This window comes from Amia ocellicauda, chromosome 8, assembly GCF_036373705.1.
Source record: "Amia ocellicauda isolate fAmiCal2 chromosome 8, fAmiCal2.hap1, whole genome shotgun sequence".
NCBI classification, from domain to species: domain Eukaryota; kingdom Metazoa; phylum Chordata; class Actinopteri; order Amiiformes; family Amiidae; genus Amia; species Amia ocellicauda.
The window spans coordinates 28575484-28603156 of record NC_089857.1 but is presented as its reverse complement, the minus strand read 5'-3'; the positions used below and the strand labels follow the sequence as shown (position 1 = coordinate 28603156).

General features: G+C 37.3%; 2 protein-coding genes and 1 long non-coding RNA gene across 4 annotated transcripts; 2 read left to right on the top strand and 1 right to left on the bottom strand.

Moving 5' to 3' along the window:
• Positions 1–746: 746 nt before the first annotated feature.
• On the bottom strand, positions 747–8095 carry txnl1 (thioredoxin-like 1). Its single transcript, XM_066710933.1, has 8 exons — positions 7823–8095; positions 6946–7042; positions 5581–5754; positions 5081–5203; positions 4163–4232; positions 3373–3545; positions 1517–1621; positions 747–1002 (listed from the first exon to the last, which is right to left on the bottom strand). The coding sequence occupies exons 1-8, from the start codon at positions 7918–7920 to the stop codon at positions 973–975; spliced, it is 870 nt and encodes a 289-aa protein (XP_066567030.1). The 5' UTR covers positions 7921–8095; the 3' UTR covers positions 747–972.
• A 159-nt stretch (positions 8096–8254) lies between these two features.
• On the top strand, positions 8255–10401 carry LOC136754805 (uncharacterized). 2 transcript variants are annotated; one of them, XR_010817596.1, is made up of 4 exons: positions 8255–8923; positions 9148–9261; positions 9975–10042; positions 10291–10401. It is a non-coding gene; the product is annotated as an uncharacterized LOC136754805 (long non-coding RNA). The 2 variants fall into 2 exon arrangements; XR_010817595.1 differs by having other exon boundaries at positions 8255–9261.
• Positions 10402–11701: 1300 nt separating this feature from the next.
• Positions 11702–23520, top strand: nars1 (asparaginyl-tRNA synthetase 1). The gene is made up of 15 exons (XM_066710932.1): positions 11702–11885; positions 13869–13951; positions 14453–14518; positions 14865–14957; positions 15045–15134; positions 15479–15557; positions 16594–16664; positions 17597–17683; positions 17931–18152; positions 18755–18954; positions 21039–21174; positions 21820–21933; positions 22171–22302; positions 22687–22818; positions 23174–23520. Exons 1-15 carry the CDS (start codon positions 11852–11854, stop codon positions 23303–23305), a joined length of 1671 nt encoding a protein of 556 aa, XP_066567029.1. The 5' UTR covers positions 11702–11851; the 3' UTR covers positions 23306–23520.
• Positions 23521–27673: the final 4153 nt, after the last annotated feature.

Here is a 27673-nt window from a genome sequence, read left to right as displayed (position 1 = left end):
TGTGAGTCCCTCTTTGGCTCCTTGAACAACCTATATATACAATTCTTCCAAATGGCAGTGTTGGAGTCTTTGATACTTCTCCCAAAGATTAAATCTGTCTTCAATGTGCAAAATCATTTTACATTTCCATCACTCTTTCAGATGTCCATGTAGTTTGGTTCAATAAAAAACATCTTTCATATATTGAAATAGGAATAGATTGTAATGTTAAAACAAAAAAATATGAATAATTTAATTTAAACACTATTTGTATATCTTGTCCAGGTGGTTGGTAACACTCATTTAATAATGTATTCCTTTAAAATAAGTGACAGGATTAAAAGTGTGATAAATGGCAATCTTGTGTTAGTGGTTTCCTTTTCAATCTTCATTTCCATATGTATTCTTGATTCATTACTTTATGTGTATATTTTAAAACAGGTTTATAATTCAGTGTCTTGGATCATTAAAACAGTTCCCCAGAAGAGTCCCATCCCCAAGCTTTTAGATGATCTAAACTTTTCCTCTCTAACACAACTGATTGAATTAAGAGCCACCTGAAATTACACCCATGCATCTCACAAATATGAACATCCATCAACAGGAAATGTTTTATCTTGCAAAAAGGCTGGAATTAATTTGTACAACAGATGCAAGAAGTAAAAAAACATGGAATATATGATTCTAAGCATTTCGATGTGGCTTATGCCAACAGGGACAGGGTTTATCCTGATTTGTATCTTTGTACAAAAAAGGTAACAATCAACTTGCCTTTGAAAAACGTTTGATTTTATTTACAGAATCTTTTGGATTACAATAAAAATGTTCAATTGTATTGCCTCCATAGAAGCAGTGATTTCATTCTTGGAAAATGGAAGTTAATTGAAAACAGAAATGTCTGTTCCTGTTACATCTGAGCTATCCAGGTAACACTGGCAGAGGGAGGTCCTTGGAGTAAATGCAGCATTATTTCCTATTTGTGTTTCTTCCCATTTAGTGACTCTCTCCTTTTTTGCCCACAACCTAGAAATAAGAACAATAAAAAAAATAAAAAAAAACATGTCAAACAGCAATATAATGGGAATATGAATCTCTTCCTGAACATAAAAATATAAACACCTCTATGGAAGCATATTAGAGCTAAATGCTTTTCATTATATAAGTTAATGACAATTTAACTGGTGTTTGCATGCCATTTACTGTTTCCAACATTACCTGTAGCCTGGTGACTTCCAATTGCATAGACACATGGGAAACAAGTTAAAATATGTCTGTACTGCTCTGACTTGGATTTTTGCAGTTGTATTGATGCAAGAAAAAAAAATTCCTTTGGTTATTTTGGATCAAGCAGTCACTACAACTTGCCACTAAAGTAAAAATCCAACTAGTGGGAGGAAATCAAATACTATCAAATCACTAATTTCAAAAATACATAATTTACTATTTTAACACATTTGGTAAGATTAAAAAGATTACTATGAAAATCTATGTTTGTCATATGTGATTAGAAATGAAGTGTGAATATGAATTTCCTCACCCGTTTGAAGTCATTCATGTTTGTGGCTTGTACTGGGGTTCCAATAAAAGTTAAGTAATTGATTTTTGTGGTTTCCTCATCCCCTTGATTGGACTTTATAAATAGCTACAAGGTAAAACAAAATTAGACCATTAGAAAGAATATTGAAAGAAATATCTCTGACATCAAATCAGAATTCCACAAAACCTTATATAGTAGTGATGACAGCAGTAAAGAAGAAATCACAATGAACCCAAGTGAAATACCAGATGAGATTCCAGAAGTAGGCCATGCCATAAAGAATATGAAAAATTGGAAAACATCTGGAGATGATGTAATCATTGTGGAGATCCTAAAAGACTCTAGAGAAGAAACGAAGATGATTTGTTTCACAAAACATCTCAGAATAAAAACAAATACCAGATATATGGAACAATGCAACCATCATTCTCCTTCACCAGAATGAAGACAAAGAAGATCAAGGCTAAATCAGTCTACTTCCCATCTTAAACAATGTATTTACAAAAATTTTAACACATTGCCTTCAAGACACACTGGACTTCACCCAACCAAGAGAACAGGCAGGATTCAGACGTGAATGTAACATGATGGATCATTTAAAAGTTGTCCAAAGTATTGGAAAGATGCAGAGAATGAACTTCCGTTGTGCCTGGGATTTGTTGACTATGAGAAAACAGTTGAATCAACACATACAAACTCAGTCATCAGAGCTCTAAGAAAATCAATACATTTGAGGAAAGCTATACTCTTATGAAATATATCTAGAATAATGTTACATCAATAATCCAACTCCACCAAGATACTGACAAGATCAAGACAATCTCCCCAAAATACTTCATGGCAGCTCTTGAAGAAGTGTTCAAGACTTTGGACCTCAAAGAAAAATAAATCAAGTTATAATGGAGCTCAATTTAACAACTTATAATGTGCAGATGACCGTCAACTCTCGGATGCAAGAAAGCAAAACTGGACTTAAAATTAATCATAAGTCATATTTAACAGCTTTGTCAATTCTAAGAAAATGTAAGTAGATCAACGGATACTCAAAGTCAAAAGATATGTCTACCTTGGAGAACAAATCAGCACAGCTCATTACGGAAGAAATCAAAATAAGACAAAAAGAGAAAATGGGATGGGGGTCATTTGAAAGAGATGAGAAAAGACCTAATACACGACCACATAAAAGATAAGAAGATAAAACGATAAACGTTGCAGGCGTGACATGGAAGAGAGAAGCTGTAGATAGATAAAGTGGAAACATCTTGGGGAGGCCTTCACCCAGCAGTGGATATAGGGTAATGATGATGGGGAAGGGTGATTTTAAATGTTTTTCCTGCAGGTGGATTTCCTTATATTCCACAAAGAAACATTTTTAGAAGATGGAGAAGCCATTTTTTAATTCTTACAGTTCAACAGGGATTTTGAGAATATAACCCAACCATTAGGGCTTTATATGTATACACACAAACATGATATATAGAAACATTAACTATACTTATCTGACTGTCTAGCAAAATTCTTATACAAATATTTTATGTAATCAAGTTAATGCAGAAACATTTCAGGACTTATGACTTATTTCACTTGATTACACCACAGTTATTACACATGCATTATGAACATAAGTTAATATAAATAAACCTAAAATGTTTTCTGCACTTTACTCTGGAAATCCATTTGAATTTCAGATTGTACCCAGTTCAATCTTATTATATCTAGTCATTAGAATCCCCACCAGCATCAAGATTAAATATCTTAAACATCTAGCAAAGAAGGATAACATGTACTGCCAAATTCACTCTCATCAGCTTGTATAATTGGATTTGTAAGGAAAGCAAATAAAATGTTTTACTCACAGTTACACTGTTAACGTTCTGAAATTTAACATAACGCAGTGCTATAATACTGTCTTCCTTCACATCATCTTCTGTGAGTTCCAAAGCTTGGGTTGGCTCGCTCCTCTCTGCGTCATCAAAGTCCATAGAGCGGGGGAGGTTGATGAAGATCTTTACACACTTTGGTGCTTGAGCTGTAAATAAATACAAGGAGCAAATGTTAGCAATGTAACCACAGTAAATCACATATGAATAATACACTGATAGTCACAGGCTGCAACATTGGTTTTGGATATTCTGCATTATTGCTTATGGGAAAGCAGGCATGGACCCTAGGTGGACAGTACATCTCAGTCATGCCTGAAAATGGCCAGTGAAAACACAGTATCTGCATCGAAGTTGAGCTGGGCCTGGCGGAAACCTAAGGAATTTGAAGACAGTGCTGGTGCAACTGGTGGACCAGTAGGTGGCACAATTTCCTTTAGCATACATCTCTGTCAATTTAACCTGGTCAATTGTATAGGTTCAACTGGCAAGACTGCCTGAGGTAAAACCCAAACTCATCATGGGTTTCATTGCAGTGGGTGCTGAAGGAGTTATCTTCAAACATCATCAAAAGGTTTAATTAGATTATCCTTAATGAAAATAGTGTAGATCTGAAACACAATGTCACTAGGAATCATACAAAATCACCAATAAATGTAGGCTACAATCTGACAGAAAATCCACATAACTGAAGTCTCAGATATTAAAGTATGTGCTGCAAATTCCACTTCCCTTGCAGAGAGGGAATGAGAAAGAAAACCCTTACCAGTTTCAGGGGAATTCATCTTCATTGAAAACAGTTTCACAGGCTGATTGAAAGCCATAGTGATCAGTAGCTGGAATACAAAACCAAAAGACATGCATTTGTTGTTAGTCCTGTCACTTTGTATTACAGTATCTAGGATGGTTGGATTAATTTACGCAAGCTTTATTACATTTCCTGAAATGTAAATTCAGCCAAAAAGTATCCATTGCCAACACCATGAACGCAGTGGCAACATAATCCCAAGATCTACCAAATAGCAAAACTGAAACATTAAGTTTAATGGACACTGCAGTTTTTAGACCGTTTACTATTACAGCTACAGGTTAAAACTGATACCGTTTTTACGAATCGATGTGTAATGGCCTGGAGAATTCAAATGTTACAAGTAGGTGACAGTGAAATGAGTACAACTGAGATGGCCAACAGAACTTCAAGGGCACTCAAGACAGAAGCGAGACATACTTAGCTGCTTTATTCTGAAAGTAATAAATAAAAACAACACTTCAGCTAATTGGGGGGTGAATCAAATGAAACATGTTTGTTTCATGAAGGCTTTCATCTTGCCTGTTACACCCTCACAAAGTAATTCAAAGAGAGGAACTCCAATTGTGAAACAAATTGGAGTAGATGGGCTTTCGGGATTTGAGTGCCTAGTGCTAAGTATTTGGATTAATTACTTTAAAAAGAGAACTTTACAGATGTCTCCACCTGGCAGCACATAATTGATTTATAATTTACTCACAGCCGTATATGAAGTCATTGCTTATGAATGCATCATTTGAGTTGAGTGTTAAAATGCTGGTTTTCACTTTTTGGTCCTTACAGGTGAAATCCAAAATAGGACCCATCTTTTCTTATACCAAGTTCCAGATGTTTAAGCAGAGAAAAGTGTAGGACATGTCAACATTTCCAACTCACCTGTTCATCACAGTCTGACTCCAGGTAAGAAAGATCTTTCTGCAAGCAGTTCTCAAAGCCAAACTCATCACTTTCATTTAGGCATTCACACCCACTTTTGTTTACAAAGGGCATGAGGTCCATCTGAAACAATGGAAGACATATTGAAACATCTGCAAGATTAGTTTGTATAACATTAGGCATTACACATACACTGCCTGACTGTTTTGGGTATTTTCTGATATTAGAATAGCTACCCCTCCTTTGCATGGGAGAGGTGATACACAAAAAACATCCTGAAATTCAACTAAACATATCCATAACCATTACTAGCAATATATATGCATATCCTCTCTGGATCTGCAATCATCTTAAACACTTCCATCTACAACCATAAATGCAAATGGATTTCCCCTAAATACATCACACAATACTGACATTTTGCCAAGAAGTGAATCACTAAGGAATAAGTCCCTAGTGTGAGAGCTTAGCACTTGCCTAATAGAAGTGTTTATACTCACATATCCTTTGGGGATGTCAGAATCCTCATTGCTTCCAGGGTCATTTTCTAGATGCTGTTTTATCTTTTCCTCTAGACCCGAGGCGTCCGCACCCTGGTACTGATCTACTCGCACTTTGTTTCGGAAGAACAAAAACGTAGGGGTTGCCGATATGTTATTTGCAGCAGCAGTTGCCTGAGATTATAGAAATAATTCAATAAATACATGGGTTATAAAATATGCATCATGAAAAAAGGTATACAACTTAATCAAGGTTGGGTAAGCAAAAATAGTGCTGCACAAATATTATTAATCTGAGAGGGGTCAGAACAACATGGATTAAGGCAATTGACACTTGTGACTGAAGAACATCTGGCAGAATTGGAATTCAAAATAAGAAGATGTAAGGAAAACTGATTCACCTGGTGTGAGGGCCAGATGTAAGCTAAAGACACTGTTGTGTTTGTGTTCTTGCAAGGCAGATATACACCATGTGTAAAGATCTACACAGTCCCATACAGAGGTTTGAATAGGACTGCTACATGTCATCACTCAGCTCCACTGGCCAGATTCGGCACACCTTTGAAACATGTCTGACTGTGAACCAATTAGAGCAGGGGTGGGCAATTCCAGTCCTCAAAGGTGACAGGGGTTGGTGGTTTTAGTTTGACCTCAGGACTTAATTACTTTAGTGAAGTCATGATTAGGATAGGATGTCAAATCACCTGTTGTTCCAGGTCTTAATTAGTTGAGGATGGTACCCAGTAAGCCTCCAGGGGCCCGACTGCTGAGGTCACATGTAACCTACTAATCATAGTGGAAAGGACACCCTGAGACTAATGCTGCCCTTTTTTAAAGCGAATGTCACACAAATAAATAATACAAAACTTTACTGTGTCAATAAATGATTTTTATCTTAAGGTAAAGTAACAATTAGAGAAAAAAAGTTTTACTCAGATTTCCCTGTAAAAAAAAATAGTACAGTTAAGCACAATAAATGCAAATCTCAAAATGAAATGTTGCAATCCTATCTTTACTACAATGCATATAAATCCTTACAATAACCATTCATGCCCATCTCTTCCAAGCAAAGGGACTGTAAACACCTGAAAAGAACATCCCTAAATGACCATTTACCCTTAGGTCCGAAAAGAAAGTATGTATTATTTGTATGCTATTTGAGAGACTCAAAATTACAATGTTTCACCTCACATTCCCCCCAAATCTCTACATCTTCATAGCTCACTAACTACACAAAGACATTTTACATAATTGAAACCTTACTGGAGTTGAGACAGAATGACAATGCAATTTTCTAGGGGTGCACTGTTGAAAGAGTCTTATAGCAAGCGGTGTGCCAGCCCATATGAGAAGCAAATACCTCACCTGGCATACATGCACATCCACCTCAAGGAAAACTGCTTGTGGGTATTTATTACTCAGCATATTAAAAGCAGGAGCTATTCTTACACAAGGTCGACACCTGAAAGAAAAAAATTAACATGTCAGCACTGAAGACATCCGTAGATCTCTCAAAACAACACGCAGACATACCTTATCTTGGTAAAACAATTCCATCTAAAATTAAAGTACAGCAACAATTATTGAAGACTCGGACTCAAATCATAAGTCATCAGTCAACATCATCATTAGTACGATGTTTTCCACAAGAAAACAAAACACACTTTCATAGTAGGATAATAATAGTATGTAAATTAGACTTTAATCTAATGCAGGATCTAATTATTGCTTCACTTAAACTGTTCCTGCATGACAAACTCTTGAAGTCACAATTTTTTGGAGCCACCCATACATGTTTCTCTTCAACTGATAGAGCAGCGTGACTCACACCAAAAAAAACTTTTCCTAAGTTGCAATTGTCATCGGTCACTATTGTAGCATAAATGTGTTGTCTAGTTCTGTGTACAATGACAAGATATAGGCTACTGCAACACTCACTAGTTTAATACAACTGTTCTAATTAAAATTATATTTTCAGTAGGAAACGTAATACTTTATATGAATTGTTTTAGCGTTAACCTTATTATCATTACTTCAGTACTTTAGTTTGACTTTAGTGACAATTGTGGAACACAAGCCTTTCCCATCCGTGATATTAAATGACACATGATTAACATCGAATCGTTTCAACATTCTTAAATCTCAAACATTCCTTACGATAATCAAGATAATGTATTATTATTTTATGTTACATATCTCCGCGCTGCTGAAAAGAAGCCTGGGGCTGGATTTTCACTCTTACCCGGCCATGGTGAACTTGACTACGGCGAGTCTAGAGCCGGCGCCTGTTAGTTCAGGCTGGAATTCAGAATCATTCCCGATTACCTTCACCCCGACCATTTTATGAAATATAGATACAAATAATTCCTAAAATAAACTTTTCACAATAATCTGGTTCAATAAAAAGCCTTGAACAGAATTACGCCAGAAATCCCAACCAAAGAGAAAATAAAACTGTATTTCATAAGTCACTCGCATCTAACACTTCCCCCCAAGATAAATCGCTTGACGGCAGCAATTCATATTACCAATCAAATCGCCGCAATTTGAAAGAGGGCGGGGCAACATCCTTAGCAACAGCGCAACGTCCTAGTAACATTCGAAATCCGTCTCGTAAACTGAAGCAAATAGTCGGAAAGATGTTGGAAAATCCCACAGGGTGCATATGTCTTCCGACTGCAATGTCCAACCAGAAGCACTGATTCATTTTCTGCAGAGTCACGCAGTCTTGTTTGTTTGAGGGGTTTGACTGCAAGTCTGATATTTGAGAATATTGGTTTAATTATGTCACGTACATGCAATAATTGTTCATTTCTATATAATTGATAGCAGCAACATTGCACAGTGCTACAATTGCTTTCAATCGACACATCGTATGAAACGACCAGAGAGGTTGTGTTGGTGGATGTCTTTGTTTTTGAAAAGACGGGTCGTTGCCCTTTAATGGCAATTGTTTGCATACAATTCACCTGTTCCACAGCTAAGTATATAGACTTTAATGTTGTTGTGTAACTTTAAAGAAGTCTTAAGCATTCCCATCTCGGAAATAGTGACGTGTATGAGTATAACCCGAGCGCCTGGAACTGGCTTTCCGGGAGAACATAATTGAAATATACGCACTGTTACATAATTCTTGATATTTTGATGATTTAAATATAAAATCGGAATATTTAGCATGGTTAATATAATTTTAAGCATTGAAACGTCACTTGTCGTTGTCCTGTATAGACGGCCCTCACAGCTGCTGGCGCGGCCTTCTGACATGTGACCTTCTGTTTACATTTGATCTTAAGCGATCACATCGATTCAACACGCTTTCAAAATGAGTGATTCAATATCAGATGTTCGTATTTTACATGTATTTCCTCATTCATCCAGCAAAGTTAATTGATTTACAAAAATGGGTATAATAATAAAATGGCATTAATTGTTTTAATGTGTTCTTTATTTGATTCTTAGTTCTGTTACCAGGATTATTTCTGGTTTATGTCAACATTTCGATAGTAAAATTGTGCATTTAAAGGCTTTATACATTACACTTTTTTTATCTTTTCTTTTCACTGTTAGGAGCACCTGGCTGAGGACCAGCGATTGGTTCAGGGACATGGACAGCATATTCAAGTGGCTCTGTTTTGTGTTGTCTTTTTCAATGGATTGCAGGATGCAATCAATTGGAAAGAGGTAAGTGTTTCTTTTACTTTATTCAACCCTGGAATAAAAACTATATACATTTTTTTGCACGCAATATTATGCATTATATATCATATACATCAGCATTATTGGGGCACATTTATGCTGAAATACAGGGAAGAAAGGACTTCTTTGTACAAACATTTAAAAACATGTAACAAGATATGTTTTATAGCATTTTACTACAAGATGTTAGAATGTCCCTCCATTGATTTTATGGAGTAGCAATCCAAACTTTACACACCCCTCCCATCATAAGTCCATTCAACTGGAATCTTAATATTTTTCTCCAGCCTCAATCAGTGTTCAGAAAACCCTGACAAGATAACAGTGATAAATAAGAATAGTCTAATGAGCAATATGTATTGAACTGAATCAATCACAGAGTATCATTTTTTTTTCAACTGAAGTCTGTAAATACTTTTTTACTGCAACAGAATGTGCAGATGAATATGTCCATACATAAAACATACATACAAGTAGTTTCAATAGTTAATTCCGTTCAATTAATTCAAAACGGCATTTAGAGATATTTAGCCACAATCTCTATGCTGTGAAGCATGAAAGTGCATGTTGTGTTTCTCCCTTCTGTAGTGATATCCTTACACCAAAACACATTGCTTATAGAATTGCTAAGTCTGGTAGTGTTAGCTTTACATGTATATTGTTATTTATATATGCATTTATTTGTTTATTTTACGCAGTTATGTGATACAATTATACAAAAAGTTGTCCACCAAGATGCTGACTATGAGCTCTGGAACTGACACAGGTACAATGATGGGTGTCAAACCTGAAGAATTTTAAATTATGTGATCCAGCATCCTTTCTAAATAACAATGTGTTTGTAGCATATATAGTTAATAATGTATATTCCCAAATGCAGTCTGTTATGTGGGTGTCATATAATTCAAATACATTTTGTGGCTATTTAATAATGAGCAATGAGTGCAACGGCGATTTTGACATCATCACCAGCTGTGCTTCAGCAATTTAACTGCTCTTCTCTCCCTCTTGCAGTAGCAGTTCTAACGCCAAGGGCACTGCAATCCCGACCCTGACCCTGCCCTTACCCGTTTTTCCCATTTATTATTTTATACAAATAAAAAATGATTTTTTGGTTTGATTGATTGATTGCTTAGTTGTTTTCCTTTGTTGTTTCCTGATCCCATATCACTGTAGTGGCATGACTAAAGAAACTCTCCTGGGAGAGTAACTTTTATGTTTCTTTTGTTGCTTACTTTGAGCCTGGACTTATTAAAATAAAGGCAGTGTATACTGCAAAACCAAGTGACTTTTGTTTAACGCAGATGTCATGCACAACTAAACAAGTTAATTAGCAGTGTTGTATTATGTCTTTACTTATGCTGTATGTACTGTTTGTTTACTGAATGTGGAGGAAAAATATTTTCCATGACCATTACAAAAATACTATGAGAGCCTCCATAACAGGTGGATAGTTTAAGCTTTTGCCAACTATTAGCTTAGTATCTACCATATAAGATATGATTCTATTTTAATAGAAGTACAGTAGATACTCGGAGGGGGGGTGTGGTTACACATGGTCTGTGGCTGTGAGGCCAGTTGGATGTACTACTAAATTGTTGTAGGTGGCCTATGGTAGAGAAATTAATATTAAATTCTCTGGCAACAGCTCTGGTGGACTTTCCTACAGTCAGCAGGCCATTTGCATGTCCCCTCAAATTCACTTGAAATCTGTGGAATTGTATGCGACAAAACTGCACATTTTAGAGTGGCCTTTTATTGTCCCCAGCACAAGGTGCACCTGTTTAATGATGTTTAATCAGCTTCTTGAAATGCCACAACTCTCAGATGGGTGGGTTGTCTTGGCATAGGAGAAATGCACACTAACAGGAACGTAAATGTGTGCAAAGAATTTGAGAGAAATAAGATCTAGGTCCAATGCACTATGAGTGTTAAAACTAAGTGTCCTGATGTCACCTAGAAGAGGGACTCAAAGCTCAGATTCTCAAGGGGATCATAGCTTTAGAAATAGAAATAGAAATAATATTTTCAAATGTACTAGTTTTATAATGATAAAAGTAAAATCTGAAATCAAGAAAAGAATATTGTGAACGAATATGAATACATCTTTATGGTTTCATAATCCATTATAATTTAAAAAGGTTTCAAGTGGTAGTGCCCCAGTAATAAATTATATATATATATATATATATAGTAAGTTTACGAAATGACTAATTTATTAGAAATCACGTGCTCTGCAGCGGTATGATGCAATACAGAATGAATTAAAATCATCCCGCATCTCAACCTACCATGCGGACAAAAAGGTGGGGCGACTGTGAGTGACAGGTTAGTAAGCCAATTAAAACGATCTTTCTGCATTCTAGTAGCGTCAGGAGGAGAGCCTGGTGCAATCAGAAGCGGTGGAACTGAATGCGGAAGGGTATTAGTTTGCACCGAAACGTTTTGCAGAGGCACCCACCGGACATTACTTCTGGTCCAACACTATAGGAGATTCATTCGCACACACGGTTTTAACATAATTCATTATACTTTTACGTTTTATTTAAAAAACAAGACAGCACAGACAACGCATATGGCTGACCAAGATATGGCGCAGCTGACAATAGGTAAGTCAACATTGTCCGATAATCATGTGTTACTATATATTACATGAACTACAGGCATCTTGCATCAGATCTGCAATGCTCGAAGCTTTGAAGACTAATGTATAGTATTGGCTTATTTTATGTACTGCTTACTTTCCAGTTTACCCCAATAACCTGCTGTATTGACTACCTCACAGCCTCTGAAGAAGGCCTGACCATGCCGATGTAAATTGAATGCCACATTGGCAGAGACCGATCTTGTAAGATGAATCGTGATTCAATTATATTGTTGTATCAGTCTAAAAGACGAGGCCATTTTTATGTCCTTGCAAAATTAGTATTATTTTATTAATTGTTGTAAGAGATTACTGCGCAGTAAGAACTAACGTGTGCCTTATGTCAGTAAAATTGATTTCATTTCTGACTTTCACCAGACAAAACACTGTAAACCACTGCACTTCAATTTTGACGCCAGTATGTGAAGTCTTGGGTGAACCCCTTGGTGCTTCCATGAGTGCCCATATGAAATCTGAATTTTGATTTTGTTTTTTACACCAATCTTGTGATGAAAATGTCCTGTAATGTGATTAAGTGATATTTAAGTGTCACACCATAGTACCTTTTAAGACATAGAATATCCAAAAAAAGTGTATGTCCTTGTATGATCTTTCAAGGGAGTATACATTATCAGCCTAGAGCTGATGTACAAGTTTTAAGACTGGACAGAAGGATTTTGATAGCTTTTAGATCATTGAAATTGTATGATGACATGTCACAACAACAGTTCAACTGGCTCCACTGACAGAAAAAAAAGGACAGTTTAAATTTACATCAGGGGTAGATTTACAAATTAAAATCTGATTTTAATAACTTGATTTGTTACATATTGTAAGGTTTATGGCTCTATAACCTTAAAAAATCCATGCTTGTTATGTTCTTTCCAAAAACCTTTGCATTTGTGGAGGTGAATGTTGGCCAACAGAAAAGAGATTTATGAACATTTCATTGTCACCTGCTCATGCTTCTCTCCCAATCACAGCCCCACAGTGACACCCTGACCTGCTGAGAGAACATCCATGTGGGATAATTTACGCTCCCATCACAAACTTGGAATAATTTTACATTCTTCAGTACACTGTTCGGCTAGTTGCACAATTCGCAGTATCCTTGAACTATTTAATGTATCATTGGGTAATCTGGGTCTTTGAAAATAACAGGATTAATCCCATTGAAACTGAAATAAACAAATGGGTGATTTGAGTGTGAACATGCTTGAAGGTTTAATGCCTAATCGACTCATTAATTGATTTCACTTTTAGGACAGCTTTAAAATCCTGATTTCTCTCAAAGTGTTCCAGCATTATGGGGCTGGTTGCCAAGCCTAACCTTGCCACTACAATAGAATGTACCAAATTGAATAACACATTTTATATATTTTTCCTTTGCAATCTAAGCACCTTATCTTTAGTCATCCACCAGTTTTCACTAAACAAACAAAATGCATGTTATTTAATTGATTTTCCTTGCACACAGAAAATGGAAGCCTTGTTTACTTAACCTATTTTTAGAAGTGCACATCAAGGCTGTGTTGAAATTAATAAAATGCTTTCTAAGGAATGACTTTATACTTTGTAAGATGAAGGGCAGAAGTCAGCCACAGCCAATTCCCGGGGTTTTCCAGTCCATAATCCACAAGAATGGATTGGATGGATGTAGAAGAATGGCCCACAGAATGAACTGCAGAATTATTCTGTTTGTGTACATCCCATAAAATCTCGCCTTTTGAATCCAGAGTTTAAAAAAACACAAAAGGACAATTAACTTTGGAATGATGTCTTCAACACAAGTGTCAAGCATGCCGTTAAACAACAATGGTCTGGCACTATGTACAATGAAAAGTTGCCTTATACGACTTTACACATACACCTTTAACTGGCAGTGGTATCTAAGAAACTGCAAAAATCTCCATATTTCAACAATAACACACACTTCCTGTTTTTCCAGGGGAGTTGTATGTTTCCGAAAAGGAGGGAAATGATTCCGATGCTGATGGGACTAAAGACAAGCCTTTCAAAACTGTGCTGAAGGTAACTGTCTTCCCTGTTTTCTTTATTTCGATTAGAATAACACAAAATGTGCATATAAATGTGTGCAATATGGGGCCATCTGATCAACAACAATCTATAACCCTGGTTCTGGAGAGCCAACGGCATCAAATAAATTAAGACTTAAACCCATCTGCAACAAGACATTTTGAAATGCCCATCTTGATGGCTGTTGTGTATTTGCAGAATGTTTTAAGTCTTCCTGAAGGAATGCTGCAGTTTTTTTTTTTTTTTTTTTTTGCTCTAGATTTTTCAAATAACTAATCCGCAGAAGTTTTGATAGAATAATGTTTTATATTTTCCAGCTGAGCTCTGGATGATCCTTTATTTGCATAATGTGTGGCAATTACCATATTTACTGGGCTTGTACTCATTGTGACCTTAAAACTCCTTCTAAAACCTGCAAGACTTGCTCTCCTGGACCATATTTGCAGACACACACTTTATATGTTCATTGATTTTCTCTCTCCTGTTATTTTCTAGGCTTTGTGCTTTCATGGAAAGGAACCATTTCCAATCATCTATGTGGATTCTCAAAAAGAGGATGAGGTAATGTACAGTGACAATATGTAATAGTATTTTTCAAATTAGAGTCAAGTGCCCTACCAGCACAGCATGTATTGGAATTGTAACTTTATACATGTGACTTTTATCATTTTATCATTGACTTGATTGAATGTAATGGTGCCATACATTTTAGAAACAATTTCTGTATTTAATTTTGTTTTAGTGTTTGCTTCACCAGCACTGGGTTGTCATTTTCCTAATTGTAATGCTGATATAATATAATGTCATAATATTGTTCTAGTATGTGTGTTTTTGTTTTTGTTTTGTTTGTTTTTTAAACTTGTTTTTTGTTTGTTTCACTTCATCTTTTTAATTTATGTCTCACCAGCGCTGGGCTGTCATTTCCAAGACCCAGATGAAAAATGTTCGGAAAGTCTGGCAAAAGGAACAATCGAAAAATGATGCTAAAGATAAGAAAGAGGTATGATCAGATGGAAAGAAGCTACCGAGAAGTACCTTCTTTTTGTGAGAGACAGTACTGATGCTACCAATAATGCCGTTTATACAGGCAGAAGATGCTTTGCGTCGTGAGAAGAACCTGGAGGAAGCCAAGAAGATCACGATTGTGAATGATGCTAGTCTTCCAGAACCAGCAACTGTGAGTCAGTCCTGCAATGTAACCACACAGCAGCTTTTCAGCCACACATTTGAACTCCAGTGCCAGTTATCCATCATTTTGTAATAACCACTCATGGTGACCCTAACCTGGCAGTCACAGGGCATAAGGCAGGACACGCACATGCTAATAAGTAGTTACCTTAAACCTTTGTGCAGTCACTATGTTAAAGTATGCTTTTTGGGACATGTTTACAACAATGTGAAATGCTGCAACTAGTACCACTACTACTGCTAATTATAATACTGATAATAATAAACACATTGTTTCAGCTAAATACCCAGAAAGCTTTCATTCTGAGCTAAACAAAAATATTTGTGTTTCAGGTAAAGATTTTACATTTGGAGAAATACAGGGACCAGCGTGTCAAAGTTTTCGGCTGGGTGCACAGACTGAGAAGGCAAGGTAAAGGGCCAGATTACGTTTTACTTGCAGAATCTGTTTTTTTTGTTTTGTTTGTCAGATCCTATATGTAGGATTCCTCAGAACCAGGGTTATATATTTATATTGTTTAATACTCTTGAGAATTCAATAGACCAATTTGTGTGTTAGTCTCTTAAATTATTGTATATTTACTTTTAGCTATTTGGGTTGAAATCAGACAGTATATGTGAGTAGAAACTTTTATATTAATGTATAATTATTTCAAGGATCCCATTTTTGCCATTATGCCCCTCTGTGATGGAAATGCATTTTTGTTCTTGCTATGTGTTAATCTATTTTGGAATAAATAGAAAATCATTAAATAGTTGCTGAAACCATTATGGAAAATGTCAGACTTATGCTCAAACAATGGAACTTGGTGGGCCGTCCTCTATTTTCTAGCACTATTTTATTTCAAAGGAAATATTTGTCTATCTTAAGTTCCATTAAACACATTCCTGATGTTCCAAATACAATAATGTAAAATTGTCATGACCATGATTAGAAGCACACAGCCAAGTTTGCCTCGGTGCTGACGTTCCTCATTATTACCAGGAGGAAGACCCCTCCCAGAGATTTTTTTTTTTGATATGGACTGTTTCCTGTAAACAATGAGAGGAATTTGACAGGACAGAGGCAAGAAATCATGTATCATGGGGAAATCATGGGGAGTTTGATCAGTAACCTTTACTGGAGAGTTCTCTGCCTATTTCGTCCATCTATCTCATTCTCATCCCTACACAGCATGAAGTGTGTAGGCCTACACTATACCACGGTCCATGATTTTCACAATCTGTGTTTACAAAGAAGAGTAGCACAAATTGCTGTGTTATTATTTCAGAAATAAAACAAATATTTTAAAAAATTGTATGGTGGCAATACATACTTTCACTAGCATTCCCTAAATCCAGTTTTCTCAGTATATTTGACTATTTATTAAGTCCATAAATCTTAAGAAATGAATGTTATTATAGGTAGGCTACACAAAACAAATTTTGTTTCGTTTTTTTTTCTTAAGGGAAGAACCTGATATTCATCATTCTGAGGGACGGCACCGGCTTTCTTCAGTGTGTGCTCTCTGACCGCCTGGTATTGTACTTCATTCTCTTCTTTCATGACAGTGATGGCAAACGTGCCATGTTGTATTGAGTCACATGGCTTTGTGTCTGTCTGCCATAAAGTGTTAGGAGCATTAGTAGGTTTCAGTTTAGTGCAAGTAGTGCAGTTTAATTTCAGCCAGTGTTATAAAGGAACATTTGATAGTGAAGTAGGGCAGCCAGCAGAGAGAGTCCATACAGGGAAGGATCAGTTAGAGAAGGAAGGAAGGAGCAAAACATGCCTTTTTCATCCCCTTTTATCATCCCTGCTTTCAAAAAGTAGCAAACATGAGTAAGGGGGGGAGGTGGTGCTTGTGTTTTAATATGTGCTTTTTCGACATTCACGCATTTGTTTGGCCAGGCGGCACTGATTTTGGGCCAGGCGAGCTGCCTGTCCTGCATATAATTGTAAGTCACCCTGGATAAGGGTGTCGGCTAAGAAATCGAGTAATAATATAAGAAACCCTGAAGAGAGAACAAGGCAGAACATGTGGCTGAGTTTGGATTTTAAAACTGTGTGTGTCCCATCTATTTTTTATAGTGAGAAGTTATCAATGCTCTTCAGGTACATTTAAGATTGCATTCACCCCTGTTAAATAAGGTTATAGTTTCTAATTCCAGAGGATCACAAAGGGTTTGAGTGAACTGAGCTGGTAGAGCTAAGATAATGAGGTCCCTTGATGAGTAGAAATGAATGCAATCTAAAATGTTTCTGCAACTACATTTGAGCACAAGTCTGGAGAAGGAAAGGCTCAAATGTCACTTTGGATCAACCTTAATTAATTAGGCCTTAACATGTAATCTGATATGGAAATGCAGTTCAACAATGAGCTAGTGGTCTTGCTTTATTAAGAGCACTTTGCCTTTATGTGTGAAAAAATGTGAACAGAATTGATTTGATATGGTTTGGTTTTGTTTTTTCAGTGTCAAACATATAATGCATTAGTCCTGTCTACTGAAAGCACTGTTGCCCTGTATGGAACTTTGAAGGCTGTTCCAGAAGGAAAACAGGTAACTGATCATAAATTCATTTCCTGATAGTATTCAGTCTAATACTCCTGTAATGTTAGAAAAGAATATCTCAAGATTAATGTTAAGGATTGAGATGGATAGATATACACACTGTAACGGTGAACTGTTGCGAATGCATGCTGATGCCATTTAGAAAAATGAAAGTAATGGCATCCCAGCTTTTCTCTGTCTTTGAGGAGGGGGAAGGCCTGGCCATTTGTACTCATGAGGTGGTTCTGTTTATCAGGCTCCAGGAGGCCATGAGCTGCACTGTGATTTCTGGGAGCTGATCGGATTGGCACCACCAGGGGGTGCTGACAACTTGCTGAACGAGGAGTCTGATGTAGATGTCCAGCTGAACAACAGGCATATGATGATCCGTGGAGAGAACGTGTCTAAGATCCTGAGAGTGCGCTCCACAGTCACTCAGTGCTTCAGAGACCACTTCTTCGACAGGGGATATTACGAGGTGAAGAGCAATCACCTGGCTTTGTTGAAGTTTGAAAGTAGAACACATTCAATTCCATGTGCTACAGCCATGAAGGATTGATTACAAAGTCTGTTTAACGGGATAAAACATACACATACAATCTGACGAATCTGAAGGAATCACCCAAATAATTGTGTATAGTTCAAGTGATTTTAGTATTAATTGGTGCAAATTGATTCAAAACACAAGCTTATGAATACCCTATTGTGTCCATAATGGATAATTCATTCATGAAACAAAAAAGGATGAGAATATTAAAAAAAAAAAAAGGATCTTATTGAAAAAGTGAGAATCAAATATATTTTCAGTCCGCTCGCTTGTAACAAGTACATCCACACACCTCAAAATGTCATCTGATTTAAAATGTAAGTACATGTTCTTCTCTGTTCTACAGTTGATTTATGTGAAGAATGATTTTATACCAGTGGCACTGATCTGATTACATGTGAATCACAATTCATTAAGTACTGGATATTTTTTGTCAACACTATATTTGTGGGCCTCCTGACATGCATGGGATTTAAGCAAAAAAAAAAAAACACGAAAACAACGTGCAATGGCATTGTCTACCGTTTGTTCAGATCACTCCCCCGACCCTGGTGCAGACGCAGGTGGAAGGAGGATCCACCTTATTCAATCTGAACTACTTTGGAGAGCAGGCGTACCTGACCCAGTCCTCCCAGCTGTACTTGGAGACCTGTATCCCTGCTCTGGGAGACACCTTTTGTATTGCCCAGTCCTACCGCGCTGAGCAGTCCCGAACCCGCAGGCACCTGTCGGAGTAAGCACCTCTTCATTTTGTACACTACACACACAAAATGCATGTATCGGCAACTGGTGCTGCACAAAGTTTCTCAGAAGGGTCTAGAACAGCAGTGACTGCAGGTAGAGAGAGTTACAGCTGAAGAGCACCTGCAAGTATTTGTGTTGATTTATCAGTTAGGTGGGGACAAATTGTGAAATGGGGAAATGGAGAGTCGGATAAACCTTGAAAACATGGTCGAGTGATGTCTGAAGAATTACTTTCCTCTTCTTTCAGGCCTGGACCAAAGAAGAGAAGAAACAATTGAAAAGGTCATGTTAATCTAGAAATCAAGCAATCAAAATGATAAAAAACTGCATCCTAAAATAATTTTGGTTGCTTGATTTCCAGATTAACATGACCTTTTCATTGTTTCTTCTCTCTTCCTCTGGAGTTAAACATTAAATGGAATATATTTTCTCAGAAGTCCCTTAAGATAATTTCTGCACTCACGTACGCCTCAGGGAAACTCTGACATTCAATTGTATTGTATAATAATTGTCTACATAAGATGCATGAAAACTTGGAGCAAAATCATAGAACAAGTTTTTTTATATGTAACTATACTCCAATTTGGATCTCCGTCTCTCAAAAATTGGTATAAATGGCTTTTACCAGATGGGTGGCTCCATTTATCTTTGAGAGATTTTTCTTAAGTGACATTAGAGAGACATAATTTGCTGCATGTCCTGTTTCTTTGCAGAGTAGTTAACCCCAGTTCTGTGTTTTTGGGGAGATTTACCTGTGTATTGTTAATACAGTTAATAAGAGCTACTCTTTGGTTTTGTTATTTAATCTAACCTCCAGTAGAAGAATAAATTAATTGTCCGTTAAGATTTTCCCTGTACTGTGTTGTTCACTTGCTGATCAGTGTTATGTTAACCTTACAAAGCAGCTCCATGCCCTTTTTTATAATAATTGGTATTAATACTTTTCATATCATTGCCTGGTAGAAAACAAATGACATGAGAAGCAATATGCATCCTGACTTAATGAAAAACTTTGATATTAACTAATTATGGCAAAAGAAAATACACTACCGGTCAAATGTTTTAGAACACCTTGATTTTTCCAGTTTTTATTGAAATGTACACCGTTTAATGTCTCAGTGCATTCTATCTACAATGGAAATCAAATATTATTTGACAAGTTCTTCCCAGCATTGTTGTAGAAGTTCCCACAAATGTGTTGCACTTGTAGGTTGCTTTTTCTTCCACCCTTCTGTCCAGTTCATTCCATGTTTTGGGTCATTATCATGCAGTAGGATGAACCCCTGATCAACTAGGTGTATACCAGAGGGTAGCCGTTTTGGTTCAGGGTGGCACTCACTCTGTGCAAGGCGCCGACTCTGGATCCAGCAAAAGAGCCCCAGACCATTACCTCCTCCATATTTAACAGTTGGTGTCACACACTGAGGAACCATCCCTTTGTCTACTGGACGGCGTACAAAAACCCTGCGTGATGAACCAAAGATTTCAAGTTTTGATTAATCGCTCCATAAGACCTCCTTCCAGACTTCAGTAGTCCACTGGTGGTGCTTCATGGCCCAGGCAAGCCTCTTTTTCTTTTTTTTTCCATCTTAGCAATGGCTTTCCCTACTGCCACTCAACCCGTCAAACCTGCAGCTCAAAGTCTTCTCTTCACAGTTGAAACTGAGACTTGCTCACTTCGACCAGTGTTAAGCTGTCCTTGAAGCTGTTGAGCTGCCTATCACGCAAGCTGTTGACTCTCAGAAACTTGTCTTCTGATTATTTTGTGGCTTTAGGTCTGCCAGACCTCTTCCTGTCAGTTTCCTCCAGTTTCCAAGTGCCTTTTGATTGGTGTAGGAAACTGTGCTTAAATTTAAATGAAAACTGGAAAAATGGGGGTGTCCAGTAGTGTACACGTTCAGTTTATCTACTGAATAAGAGTTCACTTCAGACAAAACAACTTTTTGGTGGAGCTGGAGTTCTGTAATTGGTAGCATAAATTGTAGTTTATTTTGTAGATTAGCAATTGAACCTGATGTTATTGTACATGTAAAAAGTAGACTATACCATTACCCCTTTTTCCTCCCTCCTCAGGTACACTCACATTGAAGCCGAGTGCCCTTTCATTTCATATGAGGATCTGCTGACCCGGCTGGAGGACCTGGTGTGTGATGTGGTCGATCGGGTCCTGAAGTCCCCTGCTGCCAGTCTCCTCTATGACATCAACCCAGTATGTTCTGTCTGATTGATGCAACTCCAAGCTCTTTCTTGCTCCCTGAGGGGTTTTGTTTGGTTTGTCTGTCTGACTCTAAAAATATTCCAGTTCCTAGTAATAGTGTGCGTGAACGCATGACCCAACAAAATGTGATGACCGACTTGTGAGTTAGCTCAAAGACACGAAGGGCAAATTCTTCATCTAAAACTCTGAGCTGAGGAATAGGTTAAAATAGTTTGTGGCCTGCTTTCCAATTAATTTTAAAACATTTAGTTCTCAGTCTTTTATTTGTATTTGTTATAATAGAATAAAAATATGAACATGTATATTTTTCCATAATCTTAACCACTTTAGAAGTTATAACTGTTCTTATATTCTGTGTCTTGTGTCTGTATTTTACTTTTTTTAATAGTAGTAAATGTTTTAAAAATCCATTGGCTTCAGGTTCACTTTTAAACTTTGGTTTAGTCCGAAAACAAATGTGACTGGTTAACATTGAAAAGTTCAGTGGGTTCTGTCATTAGATGCCATAATGTGACACAATTATGCATTTTGCTGTGTTAGTTCTTTTCCCAGGTAATGCAATGATTGAGAAGTTTAAGTCTTAGTTGTAAAAATTGTAAAATAAGTAACTGCTGGTCTGCCCTCTGTTTTGCTCAGGATTTCAAGCCCCCCAAGAGACCTTTCAAGAGAATGAACTACCCTGATGCCATCACATGGCTCAAAGAGCATGATATAAAAAAAGATGATGGGACTTACTATGAATTTGGAGAGGTGAGATGCATTTCCTTTTAAATGTAATTTACCTATTTTGTTATGTATTTTATTAAATGACCATCTAAAAAATATAATTTAGCAAAACAATGTCCATGTAAATCATTCAATAATCCAACATAAAACGTATTTTATTGATGTCTTTATTCTGCCATATACGAGCCACTCATCTCTAGGAATCTGTGGACGCAATCGTGTTTGGAATGAGAATATAAATGCTGCCTCCTTTTTTCCTAGGACATCCCTGAAGCCCCAGAGAGACTGATGACTGACACTATCAATGAGACCATTCTGCTGTGCCGCTTCCCCGCCGAGATCAAGTCCTTCTACATGCAGCGCTGTCCCGAGGACCGCCGCCTCACCGAATCGGTCAGTCCCTTCTAAAGAAAGAAACGCACCGCTTTGTTAAATACCTGCTGACAGTGCTTTGACCTAAAACAGTGTTATCCAATGGCTGAGCCCTACATTTCAAAGATCAGAATTGAATCTTGGTTACTGTATAATATAGATGTACTCTGATCCCTTTATATAATCTGAGTTCCTTCCTCACGGAGACATTTGCACAAACGACTTAAAGTGGAGCCTGTTGACTGGGTAACACGTCTTTTACCATTCCATAAGACTGAGTGGTAGGCCCAAGTCAGGAGAGAACCCAAGTGCAGTACTTTGATACTGTGTACTACCAAATCTGGTTCTTTTGAAGATCTGTCGACTGCATGCTTGAAGTAATGTGGTGGTGGTGTCCTTCTGTAGGTGGATGTTCTGATGCCCAATGTTGGGGAGATCGTTGGAGGATCGATGCGTATCTGGGACGCAGAAGAGCTGCTGGAGGGATACAAGAGAGAAGGCATTGATGCCACCCCCTACTACTGGTACACAGATCAGGTATGGGCCAAAACCAGTTGAGAGCTAAGGATTTTAAAAGTGGAATGAGGGACATTGCTTCTTTCACAGAAACAAATTGTCAAAATTCATTATTTAAGGTTAAATTACATTAATCTTTTTCAGTTGGACACTGAAATTGTTTAAGGTGTATGCAATAGTATTTGAACGATACAGTTTAAGGACTTGGGAAATATAACCATTATGATTTTTTTTAAGTGTCATTGTTGATGTGAAATTTAAGCAAATAGTAGTGACCCACATATCTGGATATCTGAGTTCCGAGCAGCCCCAGTGAATCCTTATCAGCTGTCTTGAGCCTGTCTAAAAGTTTGCTCTTTTTGCTGTCTGCTCTCAGAGGAAGTATGGGACGTGCCCTCATGGAGGTTATGGTCTAGGCCTGGAGAGGTTCCTTACCTGGCTGCTGAACAGACACCACATCCGAGACGTTTGTCTGTACCCTCGCTTCATCCAGCGCTGCAGGCCCTGAATCGCCTCAGTCCAGCGACATGATATGAAACAGCATCTCCTGCATTTACTTACTGAAAGTACAATTGACCAATTCATTAACCCTGATAATAATACAGATTGAGCACTTACCGTCCAAAGAAACTGCATATATTTTTCATTCTGCTTCTTGTTTCAAAGCAAAGCATTCATCAGTCTGCCAATAAATAGATGACATCTCGTCACTGTTGCAAAATCCTTGATCTCTCTGTGTTTTATTTATTAAGATCAACGTCATGCACATCTTTGTTGGTTATTTATTTATTTGCAGACACTCTTTTCTACAGTGATTTACAGGTTCCATGAGCGATACAAAAGTGCAATAGAGTACAAATTTCAATCAAGCATGCAATTAGTTTAAAAAGTACAGAAGTGCATAAGTTAAAATATACAGTTAATATAAAATGCAAATCATACATCCTAGTTCTAATATGTAACAAGTGTGGACATGATGTGGTGAAGTCCTAGGTATGAGCTAAAGGGAAGAGGGCATACAGTCTGCACAGATATGTCTTGAGTAATTGCTGGAAGGTGGTCAGGGACTCTGCTGTCTTGACCTGTGTGGGAAGGTCATTCCACTACTGAGGGGCTAGGGTTGAAAAGGAGTGGGGTCTGGAGGAAGGAGAGTGGAGAGGAGCCAAAGTTAGTCTTCTGGTGCAGGAGGACCAGAGAGGTCTGGAGGGATTAGGGTCTGAAGGTAGCGCGGAGCAGTCTGGTCGAGACAACGGTAGGTGAGGGTCAATGTCTTGAACTGGATGCATGCCGAGATTGGGAGCCAGTGGTGGGAGTGGAGCAGTGGTGAAGCATGTGCAATTTGGGGCAGAGAACACCAGATGAGCCGCAGAGTTTATATGCTGCTCAGGAAGAAACTGCAGCTGTGTGTCAGTGTAGGGATGTGCTAAGAGAGCAGGATCAAGGGGGACTCCTAGATCCTTAGCAGAAGAAGAGTAAGGGAATTTAAATGGATCAGTAGAAGGTGAGAAGAAGGAGGGAAAGGAGATCAGATTTAGAGAGGTTGAGCTTGAGGTGGTGTGAGTGCATCAGGGAGGAAATGGACAGATGGGAAGAGATGTGAGGGGATAATGGGGTCAGAAGTGGGAAAAGACAGGATGATCTGGGCATCATCTGCATGAGAAACCATGGGATGTGATGAGGGGGACCCAGAGAGGGGGTGTAGAGAGAGAATAGGAGGGGAGCCAGTACAGAGTCTTGGGGCACACCTGTGAGTAGAGGTTGCGGTGTGGACAAAGATCCCCGCCATGTCACTTGGTAGGTCCGATCATTGAGTTTGGAGGATGACCAAAGCAATCGAGCAATATGGTGTTTGTGAATGATTGTGTAATGTACAAAACAAGTGGAATCGTCATGAGTCACACCATATTTTGCTATTAAAGGGCACTTTAGTCAAAAAGGCATATTTAGACAAGCTGTTTTCACAGTACACAACCTAATCCCAGGTTGAGTGGATCTGGGATGACTCGCCTTTGAATTCAGCCCTGCTTGTGATCACATATGCCTGGTGCTACAATACATGGGTTTCAATTCACATGAACATTTTTCAACCCAAGTTGAGCGCTTCATCCCGGGTTGGAAATCAGCCCTGGTCTCTAGCAAGGGTGAGTTCACCTGGCTTCAGATTTTCGTCTTGGGTTGTGAAATCGCTTGATTTTTGACCTGGGTGTGCCCTATTATTATTTCACAAAATGCAGGTAATTGTTAGTAAAACTCTAAATTGAATGTTAAGTTTCACAATCTACCAGTGCAGTATTTTGTTTGTCATAATTAAACATTAATGATCAGCACAGATGGAAAAATCATTGATTTAAGGCTTTTTGAAATTCAAGGGTGAACAAAAGCCAGAAGGCACTGCAGCCCTCCAGCAATTAAGTTTGAGACTTTCCATAAGCCATAGGGCTGCTGTTGTGCAGAGTGCCAATGGTTTGTTAGTTGACGTTAAGCCCATCGTAGCTTTGCAGAGCTTAGCCAACTGCGCGCACACCTGTGGCCAATCGCAATTGCTTATGAGCCTAACGCCCAGACTCTGGGCCCTAGTGGGCTTCTACTTTTTGTTCCAGCCCAGCATAATTGGTCTAATTAAGTTATTAATTGGATTAATTTATTCTTGTCTCCAGACTCTGAAATGTACTGTAACTCACAAGATTTTTAGTAATCTTTTACGTTAACTGCTGTAAAACTAAAATGTGGAAGTCTTAAACAAGCCTACCTGAGAAAATAAGTACATTTATTTTATTGAGCACTCCTGTTAGAACACAAATCACAGCCCTCCAGGACTTGAGACTGACACTCCTGGTCTGGACTATAGGGTCCTACCTGTGCTCCTCCTAACAGAACATTTGACTGCTTGAGTGATTTGGTATCCCAGAATTTGAAGAGTTTTTTTCAAGTTTAGTGTTCAGTAGAATGGTAGTTGCATCTAACATTCTAACACCCTGTATTCAAGTTTGTACTGCTATAGATTACAAGATTGGTCAGATTTGCACTTCCTAAGTAATGCTATAGAAAGCAGTGCTTCACTGAGGATTTACATTTTTGTGCATTGACTTTTCAGGATTAATAGGAACTGGTGTTGTTTTCCAATAAAAACACAACATGTAACACATTTATTTAAAGGGCAATTATAAAAATTAATAATTATAATATATTTACTGTTCTAAATTTAACTCTATCTTCTACTACCAACTGTAATCAATAACAGCCCAAAGTTGAAACCCACACGACTACTGAAACTGAATTCTGAGCTTTTCAATTCTACTGAAAACAGCTCTACCTGAGCAGAGTCCTAACAATTTCAATGTGTGCGTGTGATGAACAAAAATAACTCCATCACTACTTCAGTGAACATATTCTCTTTAAAACAGATAACCAGTATACATTTTGAATCAAAGAGCAATGAAAAGTACTAAGATATAGGTTCTTGCTGTACATTATAGTAGTATTAAGTGACCAGCAGAGGGAGATGTTTTTGTTTGTTTGTTGTTTTTTCTGTGAAATTGTAAAAGTGTCTGCCTTGGAAATGTTTTGTCTGAAATATCCAAAATTATTTTCCTTACAGTTACTATATTTTGTTTCTACCTCTCAGTATTTGTGAAGGGATTTTATTAGTTAACACTAATATTTAATTAACTAAGACTGGCTTGACAAAAAACTGTAAACTGTTGCTAAATCCTGTTTAATTTTTTTTTTTAAGTTTTCTGAATCAAAATGTTGTCCATGTGTTGTAAACCATCCAGCAATACTACCATATAGGTTTATAGATATATTTAGTACTGCTAAAGTGGAAATTAATACATGGTGTGCTTTTTATTATATTTAAGACTTACTTTATTTTAATGATACACTCACCATATTTTAGGCAGTATTATATACTCAGTTTATTTATTTATTTCATCTTTCAGAATACATTATTTCTTCACCAGATTTTTTCATCAAAAGTGCTGCCCTTTCATGGTACCTACCATTACATGTACTGTAATAGCTTTCTTTTCAAAATATGTTATATTTTGTGAGTAAATATGGGAAAGAAAATATGATCTATTTTTTCTTAGAATCAACTGTGAAGACTATTGACATGAATAGTTAATTGAATGATTCCTAATGCATCCTTCATTTGAGGGGAATGTGATGCATACAAGTTGCCACAGTCACATGTCCTCAGCACGTAATAAAGAACTACAGTAAGTGTATTTGGGACGAGGTCCTTTAGTCCAAACTAAAATATCATACATTCTGCTCTGGCATATTCATTTGGTTGCTTTTGAAATATGATTATGTTTAATATATCTTAAGCATTGTAAGCATCTCCTAAGAACATTGTGGATCTGTCATCGAGGAGTTGGTAGGAGTTTGCCATTGATGCTTATTTGGGTATTGATAAGTGGATGCTGTTGTAGGGAGTATTACAGATTATTTTATGACTACTGAGTTATAAAGCTTGAAACTGACTGCCTTCAAGAAACATGCAGCTGAAATTTCTAGGACTGGTAATTTACCCCCTCCCCCAAAATATTTGTATTGAGCAATATGGTGGTGGACATTTGTCTAGTTCACTGCTAAACTGTTTTGTCATAAGTGGTTTATCTGTATATTGTTATTTACATTCATGTAACAAGTTCTGAGTATTTGTCTAGGAATCTGTGTTTGTCACCGCTGTTGGCTGATTATTATTATTATTATTATTATTATTATTAGTAGTAGTAGTAGTAGTAGTAGTAGTAGTAGTATCAAAGAGAAGAACAGAAACTAGTAGTAGTCATCATCATCACAATTACAACAAACACACACAAACACTGGCATGTAATGTAATGTACTGCAAACATTAGAAAGGGAAACA